Source organism: Amphiprion ocellaris, chromosome 11 (assembly GCF_022539595.1).
Source record: "Amphiprion ocellaris isolate individual 3 ecotype Okinawa chromosome 11, ASM2253959v1, whole genome shotgun sequence".
NCBI classification, from domain to species: domain Eukaryota; kingdom Metazoa; phylum Chordata; class Actinopteri; family Pomacentridae; genus Amphiprion; species Amphiprion ocellaris.
Genome location: NC_072776.1, coordinates 21,504,026 through 21,531,718, shown reverse-complemented (window position 1 = coordinate 21,531,718; position 27,693 = coordinate 21,504,026). Strand labels below are relative to the sequence as shown.

Here is a 27,693-nt window from a genome sequence, read left to right as displayed (position 1 = left end):
ATGTGGAAACATGCAGTCTCCGTTGTACACACACCACTTTACAATGACGGAGAGCAAATAAATGTGATTTCAACCAATTTTATCAAGCTAATCCAACAGGGGTGTCAAACTCATTTTAGTTCAGGGGCCACATACAGCCCAATTTGATCTCAAGTGGTTCGGACCAGTAAAATCAGAGCATAATAACCTATTAACAATGACAACTCCAAATTTTCCCCTTTGTTTTAGTACAAAAAAAGTACATTCTGAAAATGTTCTTTACAAAACATTATGAACAACCTGAAGTTTCTTAAGAAAAACAAGTGCAATTTCAACAATATTATGCCTCAGTTTATCATTTCCACACTACAACTTACAGATCACAGTGTGTCTACAAAGGCACAAAACATTTAGTCTCAGGTGTCTGGAATTGAACAATATAGTATTTTACTTCATGATCAAAACAACTTGTCAGGATCTAGAAACCATTTTAAATGTACAGTTTTACAAATGTACAATTTGCAATTAATGCCTTCTCTATAATTTTACACTTTGCAAAGTTGTCCCACGGGCCAGATTGGACCCTCTGGTGGGTCGCTTTTGGGTTGCGGGCCGTATGTTTGACACCCTGTAACAGAGTATAACATAAAACAGAATTATTATTCCACCAAAGTATTGTTATATGTCTTCGGACATGTGTCTGTTTTTCCAACACTTCGTGTTCACCTGAGGTGATCATCACTTGTACATCTCCAACACTTTCTTTTGTTTGTCTCTTGGTCTCTCTGTGTTTCTGTCTCTGACTGTGTCTGAGTCTCTCCTGTCAGACTTATGTGTGCGTGTTTTACCACTTGTTCCTACAGTAACATCTCCTGCAAGTGAGCAGATGTCCAATGACATCATGTGGAAAAATGTTTTCATGTGAGCAGTGTCACTAAGATACAAAATAGGCAGATGCTGAAAGACTGTTTTTCACTTTTTGACAGAGACCGAAGTTTCCCTCTGCAAGTTGTCTTGCAGCTGAACTTGGCAAACTAACTCTCAGGCATTTATCTGCACTGTACGCACAGAGATGAAATTGGTATTGATCTTTTCATCAGAATGTGGCTTGGACTGCAAACAAGCACTTTGCCCAAAATGTCAGTGTTTAGAAACTTAAATTGTATTGCCTTCTCTTAAAAAAAGATAGCACAGAAGATGGCGAACTTGGCGATTTGCCAAACAACATAACCCCCCCTCAAACCTGAGTCTTCATGACTGCCTCCTTCTCTCACCCTTCCCTCCCCCTTCTCGTCCTCAGCCGCCTGGCCGGGTGCCAGGCAGCGAGAGCCATGCTAAATGTTTAAATCAGCGTGCTGGTAAATACCAGCTCTTAGCTGAAAGAGCCTGGGAAGGGAACGTGACCCCTGCTGTAACTTTGGAACAAAAGAAACAAGCTGCAGCTTCTCCCCTCTCCACGCCGTCAGAGCCGTCCAACAAAGACCGGGGTGAGAATGAACAGGCGCTCCAGTCGTCTGAAGGCTGCTTTGAGTCTCAGCCGTGGAGAAGAAACATGGCAGCGACATACAGATTCTGTCTGATCCCTCTGGGGTTCCGTTTGTTCTTACAGTCACAACAACATGTTATGAGCATTCTGTATGCTGTTGTCTATCTTCATATTTATTTACTCTGTCACAGATTTATTCCGGTTTTGGTATTTTCTACTGCACCGATGTCAATCTCAATCTTTATTAAGTATAAACAAACTTATGTAAGTCTTTGATTTGCAGTACATACATACAGAAGCACACAGGGTTTGGGCTAATTGTGTTTGCTTGAAGAAACTGCTGTTTACAACATAGGACTGTACAGTAATACTAGTAACCATATGTATGCTTAAAGATGCAGACAAAAGAGAAACAGACACAAACATACATACATGGCTTTTTATTCCTAAGGGGCTTCTTGTGCTATGAAACATTAATCAGCAGCGCTGAGACAAGGAACAGTGTTTGGAGACTGTCGTTTAGTCGTATACATGTCCTGAACACCAATCTGCTGAGATCTTCCACAACTTTCCCTAGAGGGAAGAGGGAGGCCATAACTTTAACAGAGATAGAAACAGACAGAAGACAAGAAGAAAATGTAGAAATACACATGTTGGAGAAAACAAAACTATCATGGACTTTTAGATTGAAGTATTTACTACTCAGTCCACATAGATGCATTATAAATGTCTCTATCTGTCTGTCTGTCTGTTGTCTATCTATCTATCTATCTATCTATCTATCTATATATATATATATATATATATATATATATATATATATATGTATATAGATATATATATCTATGTATATGTATAAAGAGAGAGAAGCAGATAAACAGATTGGTAGTGCATGGGCACTTGGACTGAAGCTCTTCCATCATTCCTTTGTGCTTTGATAATATCCCAATAAGTCCATACGGACCCGCACCCTGGCACACTCCACCACCACAGACGCAGAAAAGCCTTCTGTTACTCGTTACGCCTCACAAATTGAATTTGCACACTGAATAGTTCTGCCGGGATGTGCCAGATGCAAAGATCTGGATAAACATAAAAGCACTCAGTGCAGGCGTGTGTTTATATGCCAGCGCAGAGAGCTGGGGAAAGTTTAACGCTCAGCCCCACACACTTTTCCACGGTGGAAACGACCAAACCTGCATGGTAATCATTTCACTGCTTGAAGTAAAGCTGGAATGTCCTTCTCCCTGTTTGATTTTCCTGCATTAAGGTTGAGATTTATCGACCTAAGCATAGCAGAATTTGTAATAATGAATCTATTCATCATTTATTTATGGCTCTGCACCGGTCATGTCATTAGTGGGGTTATTAACATATTCAGAGCTGGGAGGCTGACATCAGTTACATAACGTGACTGTGTCTGGAGTGTGTCAGTAGCTTGCAGGAAGCTCACTGCATGTGAACGTTGTCCTACAAGCCAGGGATGTCTGACATGGACTTTTGTCTGCAGGAAATGGACCCTTGTTTAATGCTGTTAACAGAAGCATGTATGGAATGCAACAACACAATTATCCTTTATTATATTACACTCATTTGAATACTCCCGATAGCATCAACACACACTCTCATCAGGCCTCCTCCCCACGCACCGCAGAGCCTGGACAAAGGCTTTGTGTTGGTTTTCATCTACATTCAAACATGATTCAGAAGCCATTGCTTAAATTGCACCCATTGCATTTAGTTTTCTGGGTTGTTTTCACACTTGATTCGGCTCTACGAACACACATTTATTAGTATTTTACTGAGGCCAGTGCCGTGTTCTGATCTTATCTTGTAGTAGCTTGATAATAATCTGACATATTGTATACTGGATTCAGAAAGACCTAAAATTTAACATACTAACTTTTGAAAAATGATTACTAAATACTAAGTAGCATAAGTTGCAAGAATCAGTCATAAACCAAAGAGGAGGAGTTCAGGAATCTACATTTCCTGTGTGTTTATGTGGACCATTTAATTGAGATCTGTCCGATAGTTGTTAAAACATTTCTTGAAAACCGCAAATGTGATCCTAACCTGGTGAACTGGAGCTTGAGAGCATGAAGCTCACATGCTCTATCCAAGCAGACTTTACATGCTAGATGTCTGTAGTCTGGAGCATTTTTCACACAGTAGTTTCCCACTGCTTGACCCGTGGCTAGCCCTGTGCTAAGTGCTCACCTGCACCCTGCCTTTAGATAAATATTCACTGTGGTTTCGGCCCCTGACTGCTTTGCCAGACTGCAATGGTGCAAAGTTTCTCTCCATCAACAAATAAGGAAGCAGCTACTTAGCATGAGGGAGAATGTGAGCTATTCAGATGTGGGCAGACTACCTACCCTCTCCATCTGACCTTTACATCAGAGGTTTTATTACACTGACGACATCGGCTAACTTGTTATTGATGCAGCTTCAAACATAATTAAATCATAAATAAAGACGATGAATTTTAGTGGATATGACGTTCAGCTAAATGTCAGTTAGCATAGCCTTGTGGATGTTGGGGGAGTTTTCATGAAGTGGCTCTTTGTGTTTTTGCATTTTGTCTGCTGGCACTGGGTCAACAAAATGAAGCAATAAATGATTAAATTTCCATTAATTTCTTTATTGCATCAGACTTAACAGCTTATCTGATGGCTGAAGCTTTGAACAAAACAAAGCCCTGGTAAAATAGTGTTGATTGTACAGAAGTTATCTTGAAGGTTATTGCCATGATCTACATCGGAGATCAGTTTGAAGGATTTGAAACACAAAGACACTATAAACATTTCTGATCCTCTGAGATATTATAACTCTAGAAACTGTGAAGTAAAGTTGTAAGATATTCTATCTGGTATGTATGGATGCACATATTTAATTGACTGCCATGACTGTTGCCATCTTGCTTTTTCAAAACACATAACAAGTGAGGTTAAAAACTTGAGGACACTACATGTGTTGCATGTAAGCATACAACAGCAAACTGCCAATCACAAGATAGCCCGCCCTAAAACACACCCTGCTTTATTGTCTACTGAACTCCCTGCTCTCTAAATTGTCTGTAGCTGTGAATGTGTGTGCTTGTTTGTCTCTAGGTGTAGCCCTGTGATAGACTGGTGACCTGTCCAGGGTGTCCCCTGCCTTCGCCCTAAGTCAGCTGGGATAGACTCCAGACCCTCCGTGACCCTAATGAGGATAAAATGGTGTATAAATAATGGATGGATGCATCTCCCTGCTTTGTTTAAATAGACTTGAAAGTAGTGATTTGGACTGTAAACTCATTGTAAAAATGTTTACTGAGGTAACGGATCAAGGGTAAAGAAGAGTCATTTTTTTCATGCACTCTGACTACCTTTTGATACCAGAGAATTCAATGCCCTCTCGCTGTTAGAAAAAACACAAGAATGTTTAAGCACCTAAGCACTGACTGAACAAAAAGCAGAAAATGAGCTCTTTAAAAATGAATGTGGAACGGTGCAATCCATGTGCACATCCCTCCAACAATGCTTTACATCTTCTGGCTCAAGTTGACTGAACATGCCCTACAGGACTTGTTTTTTTTTTTTTTTAGCTGTCTGCTTCAAGAATTTGCTCATATTCATAATTCCGAGGAATGTCTAGCTGTCACTTTGAAGTGTGTTAAGAAATATAGCATATCTAGCAGCAGCTAGCAATGTCTAGTATGTCTTACTGCATTGGTTTACAAGACCTGTGCCAGACTGAAGCTGAGCAGAGCTCTGGTGGGAATGACATGAGGTCACCAAACACCATGCACTAATATGAAAGTTTAAACTTTACCCCCACCGGCCCACTGAAACTAACAGCAGAATCAGTGAGGTGTCCATCCATCACTGTCAGTACACACCCACAGAGTCCTGATGTGAGCAAAATAAGTAAAAACACCTGTGGGTGTGCGGATGTGGACTGCTGAGTGTAGTGTACAAGTTTAAAAGCCTATGTAAACACAAATAGCAGAAGCCCATGAAATAACACATTAGTCATTATATCGCTTGTTCTTATAATGGGTTTAGTCATTTAAAAGGATCCAAAGCTGCCATATCGTCCTGCTACCCTTCAGACTAACTAGTTTGCATGGATGGACTTCTTAAAATCATAGTATGGGCATTTTGAGATTTCTTTAACTGGGATGTTTACATTTTTAAACCTGTAATGAGATATTCCAAAACCAGTCCATAATTTCTCTGCCAAGGAACACGATGGAGTTATGTGACGATCGGCGTCGGTTTATCTGTCCCCGTTTGCCTGTCTGTCCATTCGCAACATTACTCAAAAACGGAGTAATGGATTTGGATGAAATTTTTAGGGAAAGTCAGAAATGACTCAAGGACAAGATTTTGGCAGTGATGCGGTTTATAGTCTGGATGCACGAATTTGTTAAAGATTTCTGTATCATTGCAAGATAGCAGCACGGCTTGACTGTAACTATGACTAAGTGAACACTACGTCAGCTGCCTGCCTGATGGTCACATGATTGCGATCCTACTACAAATCGAGCAGTTTTTTTTTTTAAGATTTCATCCGTCAGAAATCATACAATGACTGAGCAGCCTTGGTGGAGTTTTCTTGTTAAATCTGTTGTGTGCACGCAGACACACTCGTCGCTGGCTGACTGCAGGTGGATCAGCTATCAGCTGTAAGCAGGGCAGAGGCGGCATCAGGTGAAAACACTGAGCAGGCCTGAGGAGTCAGGACACTGGAAGGAGCAGGGCCCCTGAGAGAAGAACGGCATGTCATTGTGCGTGACTGATAAGGATGGTGGAGACATGGCAGGGCTCTGGGTGGAGGGATCTTGGGAGGGTTAGAATAACTTGTAACGGGGGTGATTTAAGGCAGACATTGATACTGTATCCTGTCAACTCCACACCTTCCACCGTGCCAGATGAAATTCTTGAAAACAGAGATGCATTCCACTGACATGCCATCATTCAAGTGAGCTGTGGATACGTATGACAATGTGCTGGGACAGACAGCAGTCACCGAGGAATGTTTTGTTCCCATGAAATATGTAAAAAGATTCCTCCACTGAACCCAATTTCACCACCAGTGTGAAGTCATTTCCAAACTGCATCATCGTGGAGGTTCTGCTAACAAGGGTTTTATTGAAGTACTAACAGTTACTGTATTGGAACCTGGCTTAAATTTAGGCACCGTCTCTTTTCATATCAGTGTATCAGCTGCTTCTGCTGCTAAAAGGGACTGAAACATGTAATCTGATTAAAGTCTTTTCCTGTTTAGAGTTAGCATTCCAGTATTCCAGATGGGCTAACAGCTATAAAACAGACCAAGAGGCTTTAATGACCCAAGGTGACTCACATATCCTCAGCTTTGTAAATCTAATCAGCTATCCTAACATCCCAATGGCAATCATCCAATGGTTCTCTTAGGTTTGGAAGCATCCGCTGCGGGTAGTTAGTCAAACATACTACATCTCAAAAGAAGACTTGTTTATGCAATTAAATAAGGCCTTAGATTTACACAGAGCTTTGGACTTTGATGGTTTGAAGTGGCTGGGTTTGAAATTGGAGACTAATAATTTAGCTGGACCAATGTGCTGGGCAGTATTAGCATATCGATATCAACATGTACAGTATACAGGCTAGCAAGACATTCCAGTATCAGTTAGGATTTGGGAAACACTACTGCATGATGTCTGGCTTCTAAAAAAAAGGCTGGCAACACTTCATCAATTGAAAATGGAAATCTGACATTGAAACTGCCAGCATTTACTGAGGATGTTTCAGTGTCAAACACAATGAGCACTGGCATCATTGACAAACTGTCTGCTCTCTGAGCTAAGAAGCTGTGACACATTCTGCATATGTTTAATTCTTTGGCCAATATCTGCTCAATAACTTTGTGTTAAGTTGTAAGAAAACCTAATGAAAGCACATAACATTTTCAAAAGGCAAGAATAAAGACGCAGAGGACCAGAATTTTATTTTATTTTTGCGGGCAGACGAGGAATGTGCTACAGTAACACAAAACAGACCCCGACAGACCAGAAGCCCTTTGTTTAAGCAATGACACAATTAGTCTGGGATAAGGAGAGTGGTGGAGTAGCAGCAAAGATGAAAGGTGCTTTCAGAGGTCAACAGTTGTGATAGCCTTGAGGCCTAATCTTTCAAAGCTAAAACAGACACAGCGTAGTAATAAAAGAAGGATAAAGAATAAGAACAAGTCAAAAGCCTACTAGAATCATGGCGCTGCCCTGTGCTCTTGTTTGCCACTTAGTTATTGAACATATGCAATGACTAACTGGTGAAAATTAGGTTTGTAGGGTTCTTCTCCCCCCATGAACACCATCAGAAGAATGATAGCAAAACAGACACAAAGGGACAGAGTACAGGCATGGCCAGGAAGGAAACATCAGCAGTGACATCCTGTTTGTATTCATCCTCATCAAGCGACCATCTTTTTCTAGAAGGACTTTATTTAAATCTTCTGTTCGGGGCCATCATCATTATACTCTTCCTGTTTATCAGTTTCAGTCCTCGCTCCAAGCTCATGGGATGATTATGAGCACTGTCGGATGGTAATCGGATTAGTCCGAGCACTTGACAGATCATGAGTTCTGTTGGTGAGCCAGTGATGGGATTGCTCCAATGCTTTGTACTTCAGTCAAGTTGAGCAAGATCTTACAGTGTGAGGGATCAGGCTTCTTGTCGGAAAGATGATTACTTAGCTTTTTAGTGTGAATACTGCAGTGCTGTACACTGTAATTTCTTTGTCTTCTAAACTTAGTGGTAGTGCTGTGTTCTGTTGTACTTATTGTAGTGAGAAAGCTTAACCAGTACCAGTTCTAAACATTGTCCTTTCTGATTAAAATGCTGCATGATTTCACTGTTAAACAGCCTTAGAAGCTGCATTCATTGGCTAATCACTAACCTAGTCTGCTGTTTGCTGCTGGTTGGAGCTTTCTTTGCCAGCTGCTGCTGAGGGACTAAAACAACATGTTGCAGACTATAAAACTAAAACCAAAACACCCTGGAGAGCTGAGACAAACTGCAGAGTTGGGTTAGGGGTCTATGTGGATTTGTCACTGTCACCTAAACCTTTCACATTACTATTATCCATTTCTTTGTTTGTATACAAATATTGATTAGTGCAGCTTTAAGTCTAAGAAAGCCTGCCTTTCCCAGTTGTACATTTGTATCTGCAGTGGGTGCAAAATACACCACGTCTTAAAACATGTTAGGTGCACCTGTAATATATAGAGCCATAATGTGTAAACTAAATTTAGGTGCACGCATGCCATGATCAGTTGCTGTGTTCAGTGTAATGCAGTTTAATAGCAGCATAACTGACCGGTGCTCTGTTTATTTTCAGGTGTCTTCATCTTGTGTTCCAGCGACAAACTACGAGCTGGTAAGTAACAGATTTTGTTTTGTTGCAGTAATTGTTTCCATGCTTAGCAGGCATTATTGAGTTCTTCCTGGTGCAGAATTATTGCAAACAAGGTTGCAATAGCAGCCACACGGCAGTTACTGCTGCAGATAATGAACCATTATCTGGAGGCCCCCTGAGACATACTATATAAATAAACCTGCCATTAGTTTACCCAGCCGTTGTTTGGCAGTTGTTTTCTCTGATAAAATGTAAAAGCTGGTGTTTTTGTTAAGCTTTTGCCATAAAAGTAAAAGTCTTGCGGATAAGAAAGGTAAATAAAGAGCTGTGTCCTTGAATTTGCTTTATCATGATGACGACTTTTGGTTTTCAATCTAACATCGAGCGAAGTGAGACGTAGTCTGAGTATGAAGAGATTTTGCAAGGGCAATAAAAGAGACGCTTGCTCCGTTGCCTTATTTGGTATTGGCATAAGAAGCTGTGTTAGACTTGGACGTGATTTGCTCGCTCGCTTCCTTGCATGTTGTGTGTTTAAATGGTTTTGGGTGCATGACAAACCAAAGCAAATATCCCCTGCACTTTTCTGTGCTCACAGAGAAAATATTTCTCGAAATGTCTTGTTTTTCTTTCATAAAAGCTGCAGTAATTAAGCAAGAACATGTTATTATCCTTACAGATGCTTTTGCAGTAGATGCTTTCTGCGTGAAGACATCTGTTTAAGATGTGCAGAGATCCGGGCTAAGCTCTCTGGGCATCGTCTGAGGCATGCGCTGGGGTTCTTTGGTTTCTGAAATGAACACCTTCGGACACAGAGAGCACGAATTTACCAAAAAATTTGCTTTGCATGCTACCTGTTGGCCTCTTAGTGACATAAACGCTCACTTCACTTACTTAACCTGTAAGCCTGTTAATGCTGCTACTTATCTGCTGACAGCTCTGATGGTTTGTTCTGCTGTCAATCAACTTTCAGCTACCACTAGTATTCATACTACTGTGCAGGACTTTCAAAGGCAGATCTAGAGTTCAAATTTGTCAAACACTATAGGGAAAAAGTGTTGCTCGTGTTCGGATAAAACACAGAATATGTCATACTTCTGTTTTTAATTGACTGAAAGCGGCTGAAGGAAGTGGAAGGAAATCTTAACAGCAGGGCACCTCTCTGCATTATATCTCCTTTCTGCTCTCCCAGCTTGCCAAAAGGAGTCTCCCAGGAGGCCTTTGCGCCTGCATTAAAGGTGCTGATTGCCTCATAAACACAGACGAGCTGAGGTGTAAAACATTTGTTGACGTATCTTTACCGTACCCCCGAGGGGAGAGGAGAAACACAAAACTGTTAATGCTGAGTGTAGCAATGGATTGGAAGGCCGTAGTTTTTAGCAGCCTGAAAATACGGCATGGTGGCCACTGGAGGAATAGGAAACATGGGTTGTAAATACACACAGGACACCTGATATTTAGCTTGCTTGGTATGCAGCTGATGTTTTGCAAAAAGTTTAGTGCGATTGTCTGTATTTGGTGTATGAAGTATATAATACATAGCTGAGTAAGTCATAACAGTGAGTACAATATGCGTCACCCTTCTGGTGTATGACAGGAATTGGAAGCTGTGGTGTGTGTGTTTGTGTGTGGATGTGCGAGTGTGCATGTATGCCTGAGAGTGTTCCCAGCAGCAGCACTCCGTTCTGAGGTGTGCTCTCACTCAGCCCCTTGTTTGGTGAATTCCTTCGCTCACGGCCAGAGACCACCGTGATTTACTGCCCCGCTCAGGTGCTGACTGATTACAACACAGACTATATATTACCGTAGTCAGAGAGAAATGATGGGGAAAAAAGGAGCTTTTTTGTTTCTGAATCCAGACATTCCAGTGAGATGGACGAGCAGCAACTGGACGAAATTCAACTTCATCACCAGATGATTGTACGCCTTCTGATTGAAATGAAAATCAGATATCTGCATGCAGATGTTTCTCTGCTTCAGTATTTCAGGATTTTATTGTTTTAATTGGTTTAAGAAGTATTTTTTCCGAACTTGGTAAAACACAGATTCAGAAACTATTCGACAGTCATGATTAAGGTTAATTTGAAAGCAAACAAGGATGCATTGTTGGTCTAAAAATTGAGAATAAAAGTTCATTCTAGACTGTGGATACTATAGTTAAAAAAAAACTGTCTCACTACAGCCTCCATTTAGTTTCAGCTGTTTAGATTTAGATTAAATCAAACTATCTCCCAAAGGAGCCTGAAATTACCAAATTCTGACCAAAATTTGTAGATGTTCAAACAGTTAATTCTCCTGAGCACCTTAAGGAATCCGTCTCTCAGTTGGACACATTTAAGCACTGCCATGTTCCCTGGTGCAGCACACAAAGATGCTGTTTGACACTACACAGTCGAAGTGAGCACAGGAGTGGCTTCTGTGCATGTTTCGACATTTGTCTGAGGCTGACAGCTGGGTGAAAAGCCACATCTTGTGCATTAGCCTTTTAGAATTTTAAGAGTCACACATGTGAACTGGACTGAATGGATGTAGCCACTACCATAGTAGTTATTTAGATTTTAGTCTGTTGTCAAACTGTGGATGACGAGCCACAGCGCTAGTTGCTGAGAGAAAAAATATGGTAGCATTACATAAAACTGTAACTTGTAAATCAGTATAATTATGAAATTAGTGGCATCTTACTGGTGATTCAAATATAGTAATCCACTACTTACTAACTCTGGAGTGTACAGACTGAGTTGAACTATAGGAGGATGGTGCCAGCTGGCAGTCCATTTAATGTAACTGATGATGTGTGGTTGGGAGATCCCATCCAACAGTGAGGATGACAGAAGTTGCTCCCTCCAACCAGACCCCACTTGGGTGGGGGTGGCTGACGTGCTGTAAAGCATGCTGGGAGCATTCCTCAGAAGTTCCCTCATGCCGAGCCAACGCTGCCAGGAATAACTTTGATTTTGCATGAAGCCAAGATGAGGGTATGGAGGCAGACGGAGAGATGTCCGGGGTTCTTACTGGTGAGATAGACTGCACATCTGATCACATGCCCCCCAGAAACACACATAAAGAATGCATGCTCTCACAAGCAAAGATATGCACACTCTCAGAAAACCATAAACCACCAACACCTACGTCATCCAGCTTCTTTTTTTTTTATAGGTCTTGTGTAGTGGGGGAACAGGGCCAGGACATTGCTGAGTAATGAGTAACTGCAGGGCAAAGATGGTGTAGATGTGGTCCAATTAGCGCTCTGTTTAGAACCACACATATTTCCCTGATGTGCCCTGTATTACGCTGTGTATACAAGCACCAACCAGAGATCCTGTTACGAATTACAGTATGATCCCAGTTGCCTGGGAATGTAGGAGCTGGAACATAAAATATACATGCTTAATATTGAACTAAGAGCCAGGCGTCCTGTGTTAGTGTTTCCTACGTGCACTATGTGATAATCCAGCATTATCAAGTGTTTACATATTACATAAGGATGCTGTGTGAAGGACTGCACGTCATGCTTGCGTTTGTTTCCCTGCAGGCATCCACTTCAGTTTACGATGGAGGAAAACAAGCATGAGCTAGTGAAGTACAAGGTCAAAGAGATTTTCCCTAAATATTGGTCTCAAAGGGATGATGGTTGAAACATAGTGAGAAAGTCAGTTTGATTCATGTTTCTGTCTTGTTAGATAATGTCATGATTCAAATGCAAAGAAAAGCATCACCCTACAACCATACCCCATTTAAACATGTTAAAGGTGTCTGATACAGAGAATCCACTACATACGTTTACAAAGCATCTAAAGATTCACTTGTGTGTTTTTCATGAACTAATGACTTTGGAAGTACACTTTACATCTCTAGATGTAAGTAAAGGTTGTGCTTTACATCAAAGAAATACTTTTAAGTCCTAATGAAGCACTTAATTTGTGAATAGAATTTATGGTTAAAAATAACTTGGCCATTTGGTTTAGAATGCTGAATTACAAGGAAACGGTGGCTTGTAAACTCCAGTTTTATGAAGTCATCCCACCAAGTTAGCTGTTTCAGTTCAGGGAGTCAAAAATAATTCCAGTCCCATTCACTCTGACCTATTATAATAATGGACTTGTCTGCACGCTAAGCTATAATTTACTCTCTCCAGTGTTCTTACCAGTGTTTGAAAATGCAGTATGAAGACACATCAGTTCAGACTGTGGTCACCCTCAGCTCATTTAGGCTTTCCAAAACTTGAGTAACTGCTGGCTATCAGATGCCAACATCCTCCTCCTTTTACACATCAACCGTTGTGTTTTGGTGTGGTTTCCTATGGTTGGTTCAGTTGTTTTCGCCTAATAAACAGCACAGCTCAGGGCTGACATTTTTCACACTTTCAGACAGACTCTGCTTTCTGATCTACCCAGATGAATTAAAGGAGACCAGTCTGACACGGACCTTTTGTAGCTTTCGATAGTGTGAAACTCCCCAGTTTGTGGTATCTCCTGAACAAAGCCTCAATCAACCAGAGTTACATTAACCTACTGAAAGAAACTTACACCAACTCAACAGCATATATCAAAACGGATCTTGGAACTGTATATTGTGTTGACATCTTGAAGGCAGTTAAACAAGGAGATGTCCTATCAGCACTTCTTTTCTGTATCATCATCGCAGCTCTTATATATCAAACTGAAGATGAATGCTCCTCTGGCTACCAAATAGGAGATCACACTCTTTCAAACCTTAGTTATGCGGATGATCTTGCCATTATCAGTAGCTCTAGAACTGATCTGCAAAACCTTTTGAATGTACTTGCCAAACATGTACTGGAGAGTGGCTTACACATGCACATCTTGAAAATGAAATGCATGACAACTGACAAAAAAAATGCCAATCTCCAATTCACAATATACAAACAGCAAATCATTCAAGCAAATCACAGAATTTGTATATCTTGGTTACAAACTGTCATCAAACAACAATGATATGGTCACTGTTCAACATTGCATGGCTTTAGGTTGGGCAGCTTTCAACAAAGATGAACAAGTCCTAACATCAAAATGAGTTCCTTATCATCTGAACACCATATCTTCCACTTACATCGTGCCAGTTAACAAATGCCTCAGTGACGGTGCTCCTATCAGTGAACTACTCAACACTACTGAACTGAGGCTAATCACATCAGTTATTAAATCAAGAGTACTTCAACTATATGGTCATATCAAAAGATCAACCCACGGTGTAAGGAAAATATACCTCAAAGGAAAGCTAGCCAGTAAAGAGGAACAAAGGTCGACAAGCAAAACGCTGGCTCAACAATGTTCTGGACTGGACTTGACCTTTTTTTTCTCTTGACTCATCTGCTGGTGATTGAACTTTGTAGAGACAAATAACTCAAGTTGATGCACCATCTGCAACAAGCAAAGAAAGCGACCAATGATCCTGATGAATCTAGCATTCACCCTCCTCCAGCTTTGCTTTTGGTCTTCACTGTGTCGTCTACCAACTCCTGAGGGAAATATCAGGCTTTTTAGCTGCTAAATTCTCCACTATGTTCCCCAACTAGCAGCTGGGAAACATTTTCTGCTGGGAAAGCAGTGTTCAGAGGGTTTGTCTGAGCTTTTTTTTTTTTCTTTTTCTGCTGAATACAGCTGCCTGATTCAGCAGAAAATGACATTATGAGAGCAAAGAGAATGAACCAAAACAGTGCATTTACAGACCAGGCAGCTAAACAATGAGCTGGGAGCTGAAAGTAGCTATAAAGCTCTGTACATCTGAGGGGGGACTGTAGCTTCAGCTGATAATTCTCTGCAGGCTCGAGAGACCCCTGTCACATTTTTACATTGTTTTCATATTTTTGTCATTTGATACATTTTAATTTATCTCCTGCATTGACTAGCAGACAGTTGTCATTGTAATGGTATTTTGGAAGGCACTGACAGGCAACCTATCCTGTCATTTGGGTTCTAGAGGACATTCTAAACACACTTCTTCATTAAAAACTGATCATATAATGTACAGAACACTTCATATTTCTTAGCTCTTAAGAGGTCAAAAGTGCTATATTCTAGATAAGACTCCCACGTCAATGCAACAATCAAACAGTATTATTTGGTAACACTTCATGCTCTTACCATACTGGGACATGTGGGGAGGTAAAATGTGAAGAGCTCAAGCAGCTTTTATAAGAGGTGTGTTTTTGTTCGCGTGCATGGAGTGTAAATGATTAGACCCTCTCATCACACACACACACACACACACACACACACACACACACACACACACCCTCAAGGAGTAAAAATACTTGGCGGATGCCTTTACACTGAGACTCCCTCCTCTCTCACATGTTGGAAAAGGCTTTTGGTTACATAACGGAGCGAGCGGCCGGGTCCATATCAGTGGGAGCAAGGACAGGAGGGGTGAGAAACACGGAGATGTCAGGGGTGGTTCAGGGTCACAGGCGGCTCAAGGGTTTTTCCCACAGCGAGGACCGGTCACTCTGCTCTCCCTCTGGTCCTCAGGGATCCTTGGCACGTTAGGAGCCCAATAACCCCCTGGGGCTGGAACGGAGAATAAGCATACACACTTCAACCCTAACCCTGGACGTACACAGCCCCTCCCTCCCTCCTCAGCGCTGTGTTTACATTTCTGGGACGTGGCTGTGTGAAAGCTGCAGATGAAGGAGCACAGAGCATGAGAGAGGAACAGCTGTGTGTGTGTGTGTGTGTGTGTGTGTGTGTGTGTGTGTGTGTGTGTGTGTGTGTGTGTGTGTGTGTGTGTGTGTGTGTGTGTGTGTGTGTGTGTGTGTGTGTGTTTGCTGGTGTGTTAGTGAGACTGATGAAGTAGCAAGGCTGGACCATAAATTAATATCACTGACTTTTTTAAAAACTTTCTGTGGTGCCAAATTATGTAAAGTCCTCTGTAACTGATGTTTTTGGCCACTTTGGGGTATCAAAAACAAGTGGAGAACGCAGTATTAGACATCATCTTATTTTCTTATTTTTTTACACTATTCTGCACTAAAAATCCAATAGGGGCTGCATAGTGGCTTAGTGGTTAGCACTCTTGCCTTGCAGCTAGAAGCTACCCGGTTCTCATCCCCACCTTCCCAGGACTGTTCTGCCTGGAGTTTACATGTTCTCCCTGTGCATGTGTGGATTTTCTCCAGCTTCTTCCAACAGTCCAAAAACATGCTGAGGTTAACTGGTGATTCTAAATTATTCGTAGGTGTGATTGTTTGTCTTTATATGTAGCCCTGTGATGGACTGGCAACCTGTCCAGGGTGTATCCTGCCTTCACCCAAAGTCAGCTGGGACGGACTCCAGTGCCCCATGAACTCTAATGACGATTCATCGGTGTATAGATAATGGATGGATGGATAGTCACCAATACGTGTTATGTTCTATACATCTACCATATTATTTTGATTGATCTGTGATGAAAATGTGTCCTGTACATGCTTTGCATTTGTGTGCATATCATGCACGTGTCTGTGCATTAGACAGAAAGCATAGTGCGACTGTTTTATAATGAATATCAGTAAACTATCATCCCTCACAAACATGAACTGGTTCTGAGTGAAGCAGGATTCCCTTTTTAGGCAGCCATTCAGCAGGAAAAAACATTTAGGGCTCTTTGCCAAACAGCTGTGCTTTTGCTTTGAAGCAAGCACAGTCACAGTTTGCACCTGGTTTTATAGGTAGGTACAAACCGTGACTATAAACTCAGTCGGCTCTGTCACTGACGACATGCACTTCATTTAGACTTTACCACATTCTGCTTCTCATACTGACATCATAGTTGTTGCTGTTTCCAGCAGCTGAGAGTTGGTTAATCACACTGTCTTCAGGTGTGCCATCATTGTTCAATCTAACATCCAGGCCTGCAGTTTATGCTTATTCCCACTAGAAGGCACTACAGGACATGACAGCCAGGAGCCCTCAAAGGTGTCAAGTGCCCAATCTGTCAGACTGCATGACCCACAGTGAAGGATAGTGTTACCCACAATGCCAAAACATTCATAAAATCAAAGGGAGAAGCTGAATTAGTTTCATTTTTTAAATGGCATGTCAGAGATATCCAACATTCCCTGTTTAGGAGTTTATTGTATTCTATTTGATAAATCAGAAGAAAACCTGCCATCAAGTATAGTGCTGTTCTTGTTTTAGGATGTTTCATTCTCTGCAGATTAGGCTCTTTGACAGAAGTTTATCGTAGGATGGATTGAGATCACATATTTAACTTTTCATCTGCCTGCCAATGAACGCTGCATAACTTCTCATCAAGGCGAAATGAGAGTTTCTGTATCATTCCAGGCTTTCAGCAGCCTAGTTGAAACACAAGCATATCTGAGGCCGCTAAGCTGTGTGGGCTGTTGTCCAAAATGCAGTGTAAACATAGGAGCACAGTTAGTGCATAGCTGCTCTGTAGCCAGTGCAGATGGTGAGTCTTTTTCAAAGTTTCCAAAGAAAGCAAGTGTCTTAAAAAAAAAAAAAAAGGCCGCCCAAAGGGAGAGGAGAGGGGTGAGGTCTGGGGGTGGAGAGGAAAGGGTGAGGGGCACTCGGCACACACCCTCAGTCTGACTCATACACACACACACATACACACACATATAGACATATGGATAAACTCAAAAAACATGTGAGATCAATGGCTCGATGCCCACGCTCCTCAAAGGGCAGCAGCGAAAATCTATGTACAAAAACACACACAGAATCATGTATATATGCTTCTGATTATTAATAGTAGTATTCCAGCTTCTGTTTGTGAGTGTGTTCTATGCTCAGCTCACTAACTGAACGTAAACAGGCAATCATTCCAACACTCACAGTGCTCAGTGTTGTCTGTTTGCTTTCAGAGAGCACTACTCTGTCTCTCCCCTTGTCTCACGCCCACACTCACACACCCAAAGCAGTGATTTTAACCACTCTTCTGTCCACACTGTGCAGGGCCGGGTTAAATCGGCTGTGTCTCGAGCTCTAAAGATGCACAGTTGTATATTTAGCCCTGGGTCATTTCCCCGAGAGGCTCTCACCCGTTGGCTACGTTTTACCCCGCCGCTCCAGGGAGGAAACTCCCAGCCTGCTCGCTACCTCTGCTCTCCTTAAAGGAGTGGGCTATAATTTGGTAAATTGGTCAAAGGAGCCACTGTGCTCATGTGAAAGAAAGCACATGGCACGGCGGTGGTGGAGATAAAGAGCTGTGGGTGAGAGTTACGCTCTGATGTACTGCAGTCGGCGGAGACGGACACGTGGCCGTGTCCATGGCCTCTCATCATCTGTGTGCTTGTACGTGACAGTTTGTAGGAGGACAGATGAACTCCTAAACTCAGACATACTGCCGCTAATTAGCGCTTGTCTGTGAATAAACTGTTTATTGTGTTTTAAAGTGATGTATAACACGAGAGAACACTGTCATTCCTGTTGGCAGTATTAACATTGTTCTTACCAATAAACTTTTTGAACTGGGAACACTGGCAACATAACGCAACTGATCAGACATATTTTAAATAAACCCAGTGGTAGCAAAACTTATTTTGATGCCCAAATGTCCAAAGGCAAACGGTCATATTCTGACCCAAACTGTCCATTGTCAATAATAATCACAGTGTACAGACTCAAATGCAGACAGTCTGTTGGGAGCACTGGGACATTTCCCAGTGGCCTGAGGGTTGTTTTGGTCTTCCATGAACAGAACAAACCCAAGATTATACAGCAAGCTGAATTAAGTTGATGGACCTCCCAGAATCAGACATGATTCTAACTTTCACCACAGTGTCCCTGTGCCAAAAATGACATCATTACATCTCTTAGTGACGCACATAGCAACAGTCTACAAGCTTCTCTAGCGATAACATTTTGGGTCCTTTCAGACAGGCATTTCTTTCTGTTTATCTGTCAGCTTCTGAATGTGTCTGAATGAACACCTTAACTTTTCCATAAAAGCTGTGATGTCAATCTTACAAGATCTGACCCAGTAAGATTTCTGTATCACTTTCAACACAACAGAACACTGAACTGCATGCTCTCGCATCGAAAGAAAGACACACACATCATACTCACTTTGAGTTGTATGAAGCAATTCAAGGACAGCATTTCCCCATTTCAGAACCAATATTGGTCCAAAACATAACAGGCACAGTTTGCATGTAAAAATTAGAGAACATCTTGGTCATTCGCTTTAATTTACAATTTCACATCTGCTACAGCTGAATCGACAATAACAATAAAACATGGTGGTTCGTGGTTAGATTGTCATCCCACATGGACAGAATTTTCAGTTTAGGATATTGATAACAAGGAAAGCACTCACAGAGCTCAGTACTCCACCAAGGCTGCCCAGTCGTACAAATTCCGATGGATAAGTCCCGCTAAGTCTGCAGCGATGGATTTGTAGTAGGATCGCAATCATGTGATCGTCAGCAGGCAGCTGACGTAGTGTTCACTTGAAGTCATAGTTACAGTGACGCCGTGCCAGTATCTCCCAGTGATACAGAAATCTTCAACAAATCTATGGATCCACACTATAAACCGCATCACTGCCAAAATCTAATCATTTGGTCCTTGTGTCATTTCTGACCTTCCCTGAAAATGACATCCAAATCTGTTATTAATGTTGCTAACAGATGGACAGACAAACCAACACCGATTGTCACGCAACTCCACTGCGTTCCTTGGCGGAGTAATAAATTTGGCTTTTAGTTATGCAGACAGTTTGATAAGCCACTATATTATCAGTAGAGTGAAATACCCAGCTTCAGGCTCTTGTTTTAGTTCACTTCTGTACAGATTGACTTTGTACTTCAACTTTAACCTACTGCACTTGTTGAGAGAAAGATATGATTTGAAAAAAACCCCCATCAGAATAAATGAGTGTACACATAATGTTGTGTAATTTCTTAGTATTTGTGTTGCATCAACCTTTTCTTCTCTTCTAACTAAACACTTTGAACTAAGTTAAATCATAAATGTGTCAGTATCTAGTTAGAGTTCACAGGATTGACTGCACTCTTCCCTTCTCATCGTAACTACTGTCACTAGGTAACACATCAAGGAGAGATAGTCTCTTTGAAGGAGAAAGGAGAGGTATGAGGTCTAATGTCAGTGTTGGAATATTTAAACACATGACAGACTTTAAGCTACAGTGTTTTATGTTGTTTATGTGACATCATAGTAGCAATATCACCCGAATCTCAGTCTTTAATCTGGCGTATTCAGCGTCGTCATGATCTGATACAATTGATGACCAAAGCTTTAATAATGTGCATTAGTGTTTCTTGAACTAATATATGATCAATAGCATATCATCAGTAAGACACTGGCACGAGGTTTTCCCAGTGGAGACAGCTAGGTCAGTAAATTTTGCCTGAATGCAGCTTTCAGCACCTGTTTGAACTAGTCCTGATCATTAGTATAGATCAGCAAAAACCTTCCCAGATTTTTTCACCCTGAGCTATTAAACGATGAACGCTCAACTTGTTTTCCTTGTGAGCAAACATTTTGTCACACTGTATGCCTGTTATTGTTGTTACTATTTTGCTACAGCACTGAGGTATCAACAGTCTGTATTTAGTTTCTCTCATGAGAACAAATCCAACATGATGCTCAGCTGACTTGGCTCAAGATGATGGCATGGCTCTGGGCGAGGGATGTGCCAAGGAGTTAGAGAAGAGAATCCACAATGAATGTTTGTTGACTTTATAGAACTGCTGCCCAACCAGTAGTTGCACCAGTTTTCTTCATATAAAGCACAAGCAGACATGCACATATTGGTGAAATCCGTGTTGTCACTGCCTTTGCAGGTGCTGCAGGACTCTTGGCTACAGATCAATGACTTTTTTTTCGCCTCTATGCCCTCACATCTGTTGTAATTATGTTAATTTTTTTTGGCCTTTATTATGTATAGGACAGTGGAGAGACAGACAGGATACATGGGTGGAAGAGTGAGGGAATGACGTGCAGTAAATGGCCATAGGCTGGATTCAAACCCATGATCACTGCATCGGGGACTTTAGCCGTTGTTTATGGGTCACCCACTCAGCCAGCTGAGCTATCTGGGTGCCCAACTATGTTTCATTTTGCTTTTGTTTAAAGAGTCTGATGCAGTCTGATCTGTGGTTCTCTAGCTGACTTTCGCTGTTGGGCCACAACACAGTCATGCTGTATGCAGAAGGAGGGATTTTAAGATTTTTCTCAGCTGATAAGCAAAGTTTCCATCATTATGCCGTAGAGCTGCTGTTTTATTGTGAGACCAGAATTGATTTCAACTTACACATTTAAAAAATAATTATTGAATATTTTTTTGTCTTCATGCAGACAAGAAACAATATGATGATATGTATGGACATGCCATAGCAACTCGTTGCAGAGTTGTCGTGTCTGGTTACACTGAACTGCAGACTGTTCACAGAGCAGCTGCTGAAGCTGGTTACACAGGCGTGGGAGCAGGGCATAAGTGGTACATAAATGCCTCAGAGGTCCACTGCAAACACAAATGGCCAAAACAACTTCCTCGTGGTCAATTGCACATGATAACACACAACTTGAACTTGACATGAAAGATTTGCAGGGATTTAGCAAACCCACTGATCGTGAGGCTTCTACTGAAGCAGACTTTTCCACAGATTTTGGGGTTTTTAAATGGCGTGAGCAGTTCTTTAGCATGACCACATATGTGCTTGATTATTGTTTGTTTCTGCAGGACTGATTTTATTGTGCCAGCTGCAGAGTGCAGTGCTGTCTTATCTTGTCCAGTTTTAGATTTTCGAGTTTCTTAGCTGAACACACCAGAAATGTGTTGAGCAGCTTGTCCCTGCACTGTGAATATGAACACATTCATCGCCCCGGAGCTTGACCTTTCCCTTGAATATGAACTTAACTGTGACGCTGCAAGTTTTGGGGCTGGAGTGGATGATGTGGCTCTTTAATTATACGGCATTTAATCATTTCAGCTTTTTTGTGAAATTTATTGAGCATGACCTGCAAGAACTGTCTTGATTTTTTAAAAATGGTAATGCTGGTAATGATATCAAAGTTTCACTTCAGTGACTGTTTTGTGGGCCATTTTGCTGATACACCATCTCCAGGCTCTTGCATGGTCTCAGGATTAGTTGCATGTCCCACTGACAACACACACACATGGACACACAAAAGCCATCTGGCTGCAATTGTACAAAGCGGAAGTGCACATGTTAGAATATATCATTGTGAGATTTGTTTGTGTCTCTATGTGTTTTTCTAGGGATACACACAATAGGCTCTATTTGTGTGAAAATGCCTGCGGCTGCAAACTTTGGCCTCGGAGCAAATCCACAGTCTGCATTTAGAGCCACAGTCTGCTGCTTCCTTTTCCTTCATTCCAAGAGGCAACTGTGTCGACCATGTGTCTGATTTACAACTACATGAATGAAGATCTTTGTGTCAGACACAATGGCATTAAATGTCAGCTAATTGTAATTTAATCTCTTCTCTCGTAGCTTTCAGTTGTTCTTGAACGCTGTAGGTTTTATGTTGCTGGCGAAGCAGCTGTTTGGACTAGAGTTGGGTTGATTCTGAGGCCTCTTGAGCTCTCCCTGCTTGGTGGTTTAGTCTGGGCGTTTGGAGTCTGTATTCTGGGGCCTGCACAGTCAGACTATAATTTACCCTTTGCGTTTACTGTTTGCATTTCAATGAAGCTTTCTAGAAAAGCATAGCATCCTCGGTATCACAGCCCAGATCTCTGTGTGGGGTTGACCAGTTATCACTACCAAGCAGGATTCCACTATGAAGTGCTGTACTCAAGAGCTGTACTGATCAGAATTTATAATTTACCAGCAGAACTTTGGACCGTTCTATTCTATAACTATTTACAACATACAGTGATGGTGTTCTGTGTTTTCTTATTGCTTTTGCCAACATTGAACTGATTCTACTGAGGATGTGAGCATGTAACCACAGTCTGATGTATCTCATTATCTTGTACCATAAAGCTTCATTGTTGTCAGAAAACTATAAAAAGAACAAAACACCTCAGTGAGTCACACGATTGCACTGGACATCCTGGCTGCTAAAAGAACTGAGAATCCACATGAGAGTCACGTTTTAATTTTCTGTGATTCAAAATCAATTCACAAGTGTGAGAAATCCATTTTTATCATAGCTTTGGTGACTAACAGTAAGTTGGTGGGACAACAAAAGACAAAACTCAAGTGTGAGGGTGCAGTGCAGCACAGATTACACATACTAGAGTTAATTTGGAGTTCATGTTCAAATAAGTCAAGTGTTTTTGCTGCACATCAATGTCACAAAACTTTACCCAACATCAGTGCGGTGAAAAAAATAACTTTTTCGCCTGTTACATTTCAAAAGACCTGTTCTTGTACAGCGCTCTGGACAACAATGACTTTCCACGGAACTAACCCAGCATTAGAGAGGCTTCCCTCCACTGTTCTATTATTTCCCGTCTGAAAATAATCCCCCAGAAAATGCACCATCTCTTCATGCTTGATTAAAATTTGCTAAAAAATGCTGTTCCTGCCTCTTTAAGTCCATTTTATTTTTGCATGTTTAAAAATGATGTCATGTGGTTGTCGCACATTTTTAACCATCTGCAGTAAAAACTAATGAGATCTGAGGACACTAGGCAGGGGGGCAAAGTCTCAAAATACTTTGAGATGGGCGATTGTATTAATTGTGACCATTTCGTGCACTTTGAATCACTTCTTAACACCAATCCGTGACAACATTAAAACCACCTGCCTGACATTGCACAGCTCCTCTTCTTGCCACCAACACAACTCAGACCCATTGTAAACGGCTTATTTTTAATGGAATATCTCCATAGGGGTACAGAGGAACATTTCCAGCAACCATCACTCCTGTGTTCTAGTGCTACATTGTGTTAGCTAATGGTGTTGAAAGGCTAATTGATGAATAGAGAACCCTTACGTAATTTTGTTAGCACGTGAATGAAAGTGTGAGTTTTCATGGAAAACATGAAATTGTCTGCATGACCCCAAACTTTCGAACGGTAGTGTACATGTCATAGTAACATACACAAGGTTTCCCAGTAGAACATTGCATTGTAATGACATGATCAGTGTTATTCACATCACCTGTCAGTGGTTTTAGTGTCGTGGCTGATTGGCGTCTTTGACCTAGCATGGGCTTTTTCTTTTCCTCAACACACTTTCAATACACACCAATTATTAGGGCTTGTTTGAATAAAATAATTTATGTTTTGGGCCAACCTGGGAGTCAGAACATGTTCCTGAACATTTTCCCATTTAACAACATTAGCATGAATAAAGTAAATACGAAAGGTCAACACCATATTGTGACTTGGATTAAAAAAATATATGATCAAAGAATAAGTGACCAAGTCTAAATATATGACTTGGAAATGCCAGCTTTAGATACTTGACATTTTGATGCTTATTTCTTAGAACACCTGGTGCTTACACTACCGTTCAAAAGTCTGGGGTCACTTCGAAATGTCTTCATTTTTAAAAGAAAATCTTTTTTTTTTTCAATGAAGATAACATTAAATGACTCAGAAATACAATCTACACATTGTTAATGTGATAAATGACTATTCTAGCTGGAAACAGCTGATTTTTAACCAATTGATGCATGACATGGGTCAAAAGTGACCCATATTCAATGGAAAATGGGTATCTCTTGACTCATATTGTGCATCAAAGGGTTAATGGAACATCTACATAGGGATAGAAAGGTCCATTTCCAGCAACCATCACTCCTGTGTTCTAATGCTACATTGTGTTAGCTAGTGGTGTTGAAAGGCTAATTAATGACAAAAGTGTGAGTTTTCACGGAAAACATGAAATTGTCTTGGTGACTTTGAACAGTATTGTATGCATAATGAGGTTTATTGCAAAGAAAATTTACACCTCTGCAACCTGAAGTTTTCCTGATGCTCTCTGCTCTCCATTTGATCAGTTTGGATGGATCATTTGTTATCCCGACTACAATACAGAGTGTTTTGATGCAGGAAATGCCATTAGTCATTTACTTTTCTCTTTGCTCGTGTGTTTACATATGTGTGTTTATATATATATATATATATATATATATATATATATATATATATATATATATATATATCACTAAGTATCATCTGCATGTGTGTGTTGTCTGAGGTTAGAAACCAAACCCACAGAAGCTCATGACATCACAGATCGCTCTGATGTTTTCTTCCCCTGCCCTCGGCTGTGATACTCCCTCTTTACCATGATCTTTTCCCCTTTATAATTCCAAGCCTGCCTGTTCATTTGTCTGCTTGTTCTCGGTCTCTTTCTTTCAAAGAGTCCTGAATGTCCATCCTCCTCCTTAGTGTTCAATCCTCTCCTCCCTCCTTCCCTCTTGGTGTCCCACCATGTCCCTTGTTCCTCTCCCGCCCTCTGTGCCTGCCTCCCTCTCTGTCCATAGCTGTATATGGTGTTGAAAAAGAGGGTTCCACGGCTGGACTCTCTGGTTTTGGCTAATGGAAGCAGACTTGTCTCTTTGTGTAAATATTTGCACAGAGGGATTATAGATGGTCCCATGCTTTCAAGGTGGAGTCCTGCTCCGCTCCAGGCCACATTAGGGCAAAGAATGGTGCTGAGTCTAGCTTTAACATAAGATGATGTGACATGGCACGACATCACATAATAAAATGTGGTGATGAGTTTTTGAGGTGTGAGATGAGTGCATTGATCTTTCTTTCTGCCTGTTCTTGTCGTTTGTGAACAGGCGCCGAGCAGTGACCTTCCTCTCAAACATGTAGACACCATGGTGAGTTTCAACCAACCTTTTTTTTTCAAGCATTGCTCACTGTTTTTTCTCCAGCCCAGTCATCTCGTTTGCTTAGATTAGTGAAGTGAAGGAGCCATTAATCTGCTGCTGTAACACTGGCGGACAGATCAGATGTGTTTGCTGTAGGGAAGGTAATTATGAGTGGATAGAGACGTCCCAGATGGCATGAAAGACAGCCTTTATAGTAAATACACTCACAAACAGATGAAACTTTTCGTCAATAAAATGCTTCCTAGAACCACATCAGGTTGAATACTTCATACATAATACTCTTTTTGTCCTCCTTAAACATGGGTGTAGTTTATTGTTCATACACAACTTTGAGTGACTATAGGAATCAGATTTAAGCATTTTCCAAAAACATCCTACATCCAATGGGGACATGCGACACCTTTCTGTACCGGATGATGATTGACTTATCCAGTGATCTTATCTGAATGCAAAGTGAAACATAACAAACCAGGAACTTTTTAGACAATTAGCTTTACCAAATCGCTGATTCTCTTCCATTAGATATATTTCTGTAGGCATCATTCTGACTACATTCAGACTGCAAACAAAAGTGACCCGAGTCAGATTTTTTTCTTTTTTTGCTCATGTATGACTCAGATCTGTATATATGGTCCTAAATATGATGCACTGGGATTTATTGCAGTGCATTCTGAACAGTCATATCATAACAGACAACTTTTATGTCACTCTAAAATGACATTTGTCACAATTCTGCACTGTTGGGAGTCTCTCCTAAAATCAAACATGGAAGACATTTTAGGTAGTTGCACATCAACTTAAAATTGAAACTGTAAACGCTGGTCTCTGTATTTACTTCTGTGCATATGGGTCAGGTTGGAGCATGACCAGTGTATACTGGAATCTAATGTTGGCTACACTGAAAATATAATGTGAACAGACAGTTATGTCAGTGCAATGTAATCTCATTTAAAGTCTATTATTTGTACCTTCTTGGTGTTTAAGATAGTGGAAAACTACTGACTGCAAACAGCTGTGAAGGCTGATAATCTACTAGTTCAGTAATTTTCTACAGTATCTGCACATGACAACATAAGCCCAGTTCTAATAAAGTATGGTAAGAGAATAAGGTTTGGTGACTAAGCTAAATGTAGTTAAAGACTGTGTTTAATTAATAAAAGACGAACATCCATGACAAATGAATTCTGGTGTCCTGCATGACCTTCCTAACCTCTGCTGATGGGGGAATTTGCAGTGTTACAGCAGCAAAGACGGAAAAAACAGTACACAATTTTAAGAATATGGTCATGTTATTGCACATAACAGGTTATTGCACTCTATGGAGGTATTGTCTATGATAATGCACATAGTGTTTGTCATTATTATTGTTGCTTATATTTCACTGCAAAAGCTGCAAGACCACTATTCCTGCATTGGGACTAAATATGGGCCCTGGACACAGGTTTTGAGAAAGGACTTGTCTAAAGTTCAGAATTTCTATATTATTAGGCTGAATGATGCCGCTACAAGTGCAGTTATAGATATGGATGACTTCTGAAGTCATCTGGACCTGATTGTTGTTAGCACTGAAAATTCAGACATTTGCAAGTGTGAGGGAGCATTTCACACAATTTACAAAACGTGTGAGCCACATCCACCTTAATACAAAGAGTAATCCGCTGCTATATAAAAGTAGTTTATAAATTCTTTCCAAGGACGGATTACACTGAAGTAATGATTTTCAGCCCAGCCTCCACAGGCAGTGTTGGGTAATAACACATATATATTTAAAAATCTATTTTTTTATTCTGCTAACTTATCCATATGGTGTTCTTATATGCTGGAAAATATTAACCAAAATAAGGAGTCAACATGGTAGCGAGGATTTCAACCTTGAAACTGCAGTGTACCAATGACAGTTTAAGAAGCATAGCTTTGGAATTTTAGGGTTTCTTATGCAACAAATTTATGGAATCGACCCCGCATGCTTGCAGGGTAGGGCCTCTGTGTCATTCTTCTTCTTCAGAATCAGTTTCCAATTTGAACATATATGGCTGGATTACTCTAAAACTAATCTACACTATTCAACAGAAAGATGTATTATTGTACTTGACTACA

The 27,693-nt window shown here is 40.9% G+C and overlaps 1 protein-coding gene across 18 annotated transcripts in view; it reads left to right on the top strand.

Annotated features, from left to right (window-relative positions):
* Positions 1-27,693, top strand: part of tns1b (tensin 1b) — a 200,269-nt gene that overhangs the window by 103,108 nt on the left and 69,468 nt on the right. For 16 of the 18 annotated variants that reach the window (XM_055015174.1, XM_055015159.1, XM_055015168.1 and 13 more), the window contains 2 exons: positions 8,831-8,869; positions 25,543-25,584. In XM_055015174.1, the coding sequence (XP_054871149.1) occupies positions 8,831-8,869; positions 25,543-25,584 (81 nt within the window). The remainder of the gene's footprint in view (positions 1-8,830; positions 8,870-25,542; positions 25,585-27,693) is intronic. The other 2 variants (XM_055015165.1, XM_055015173.1) reach the window with 1 other exon arrangement.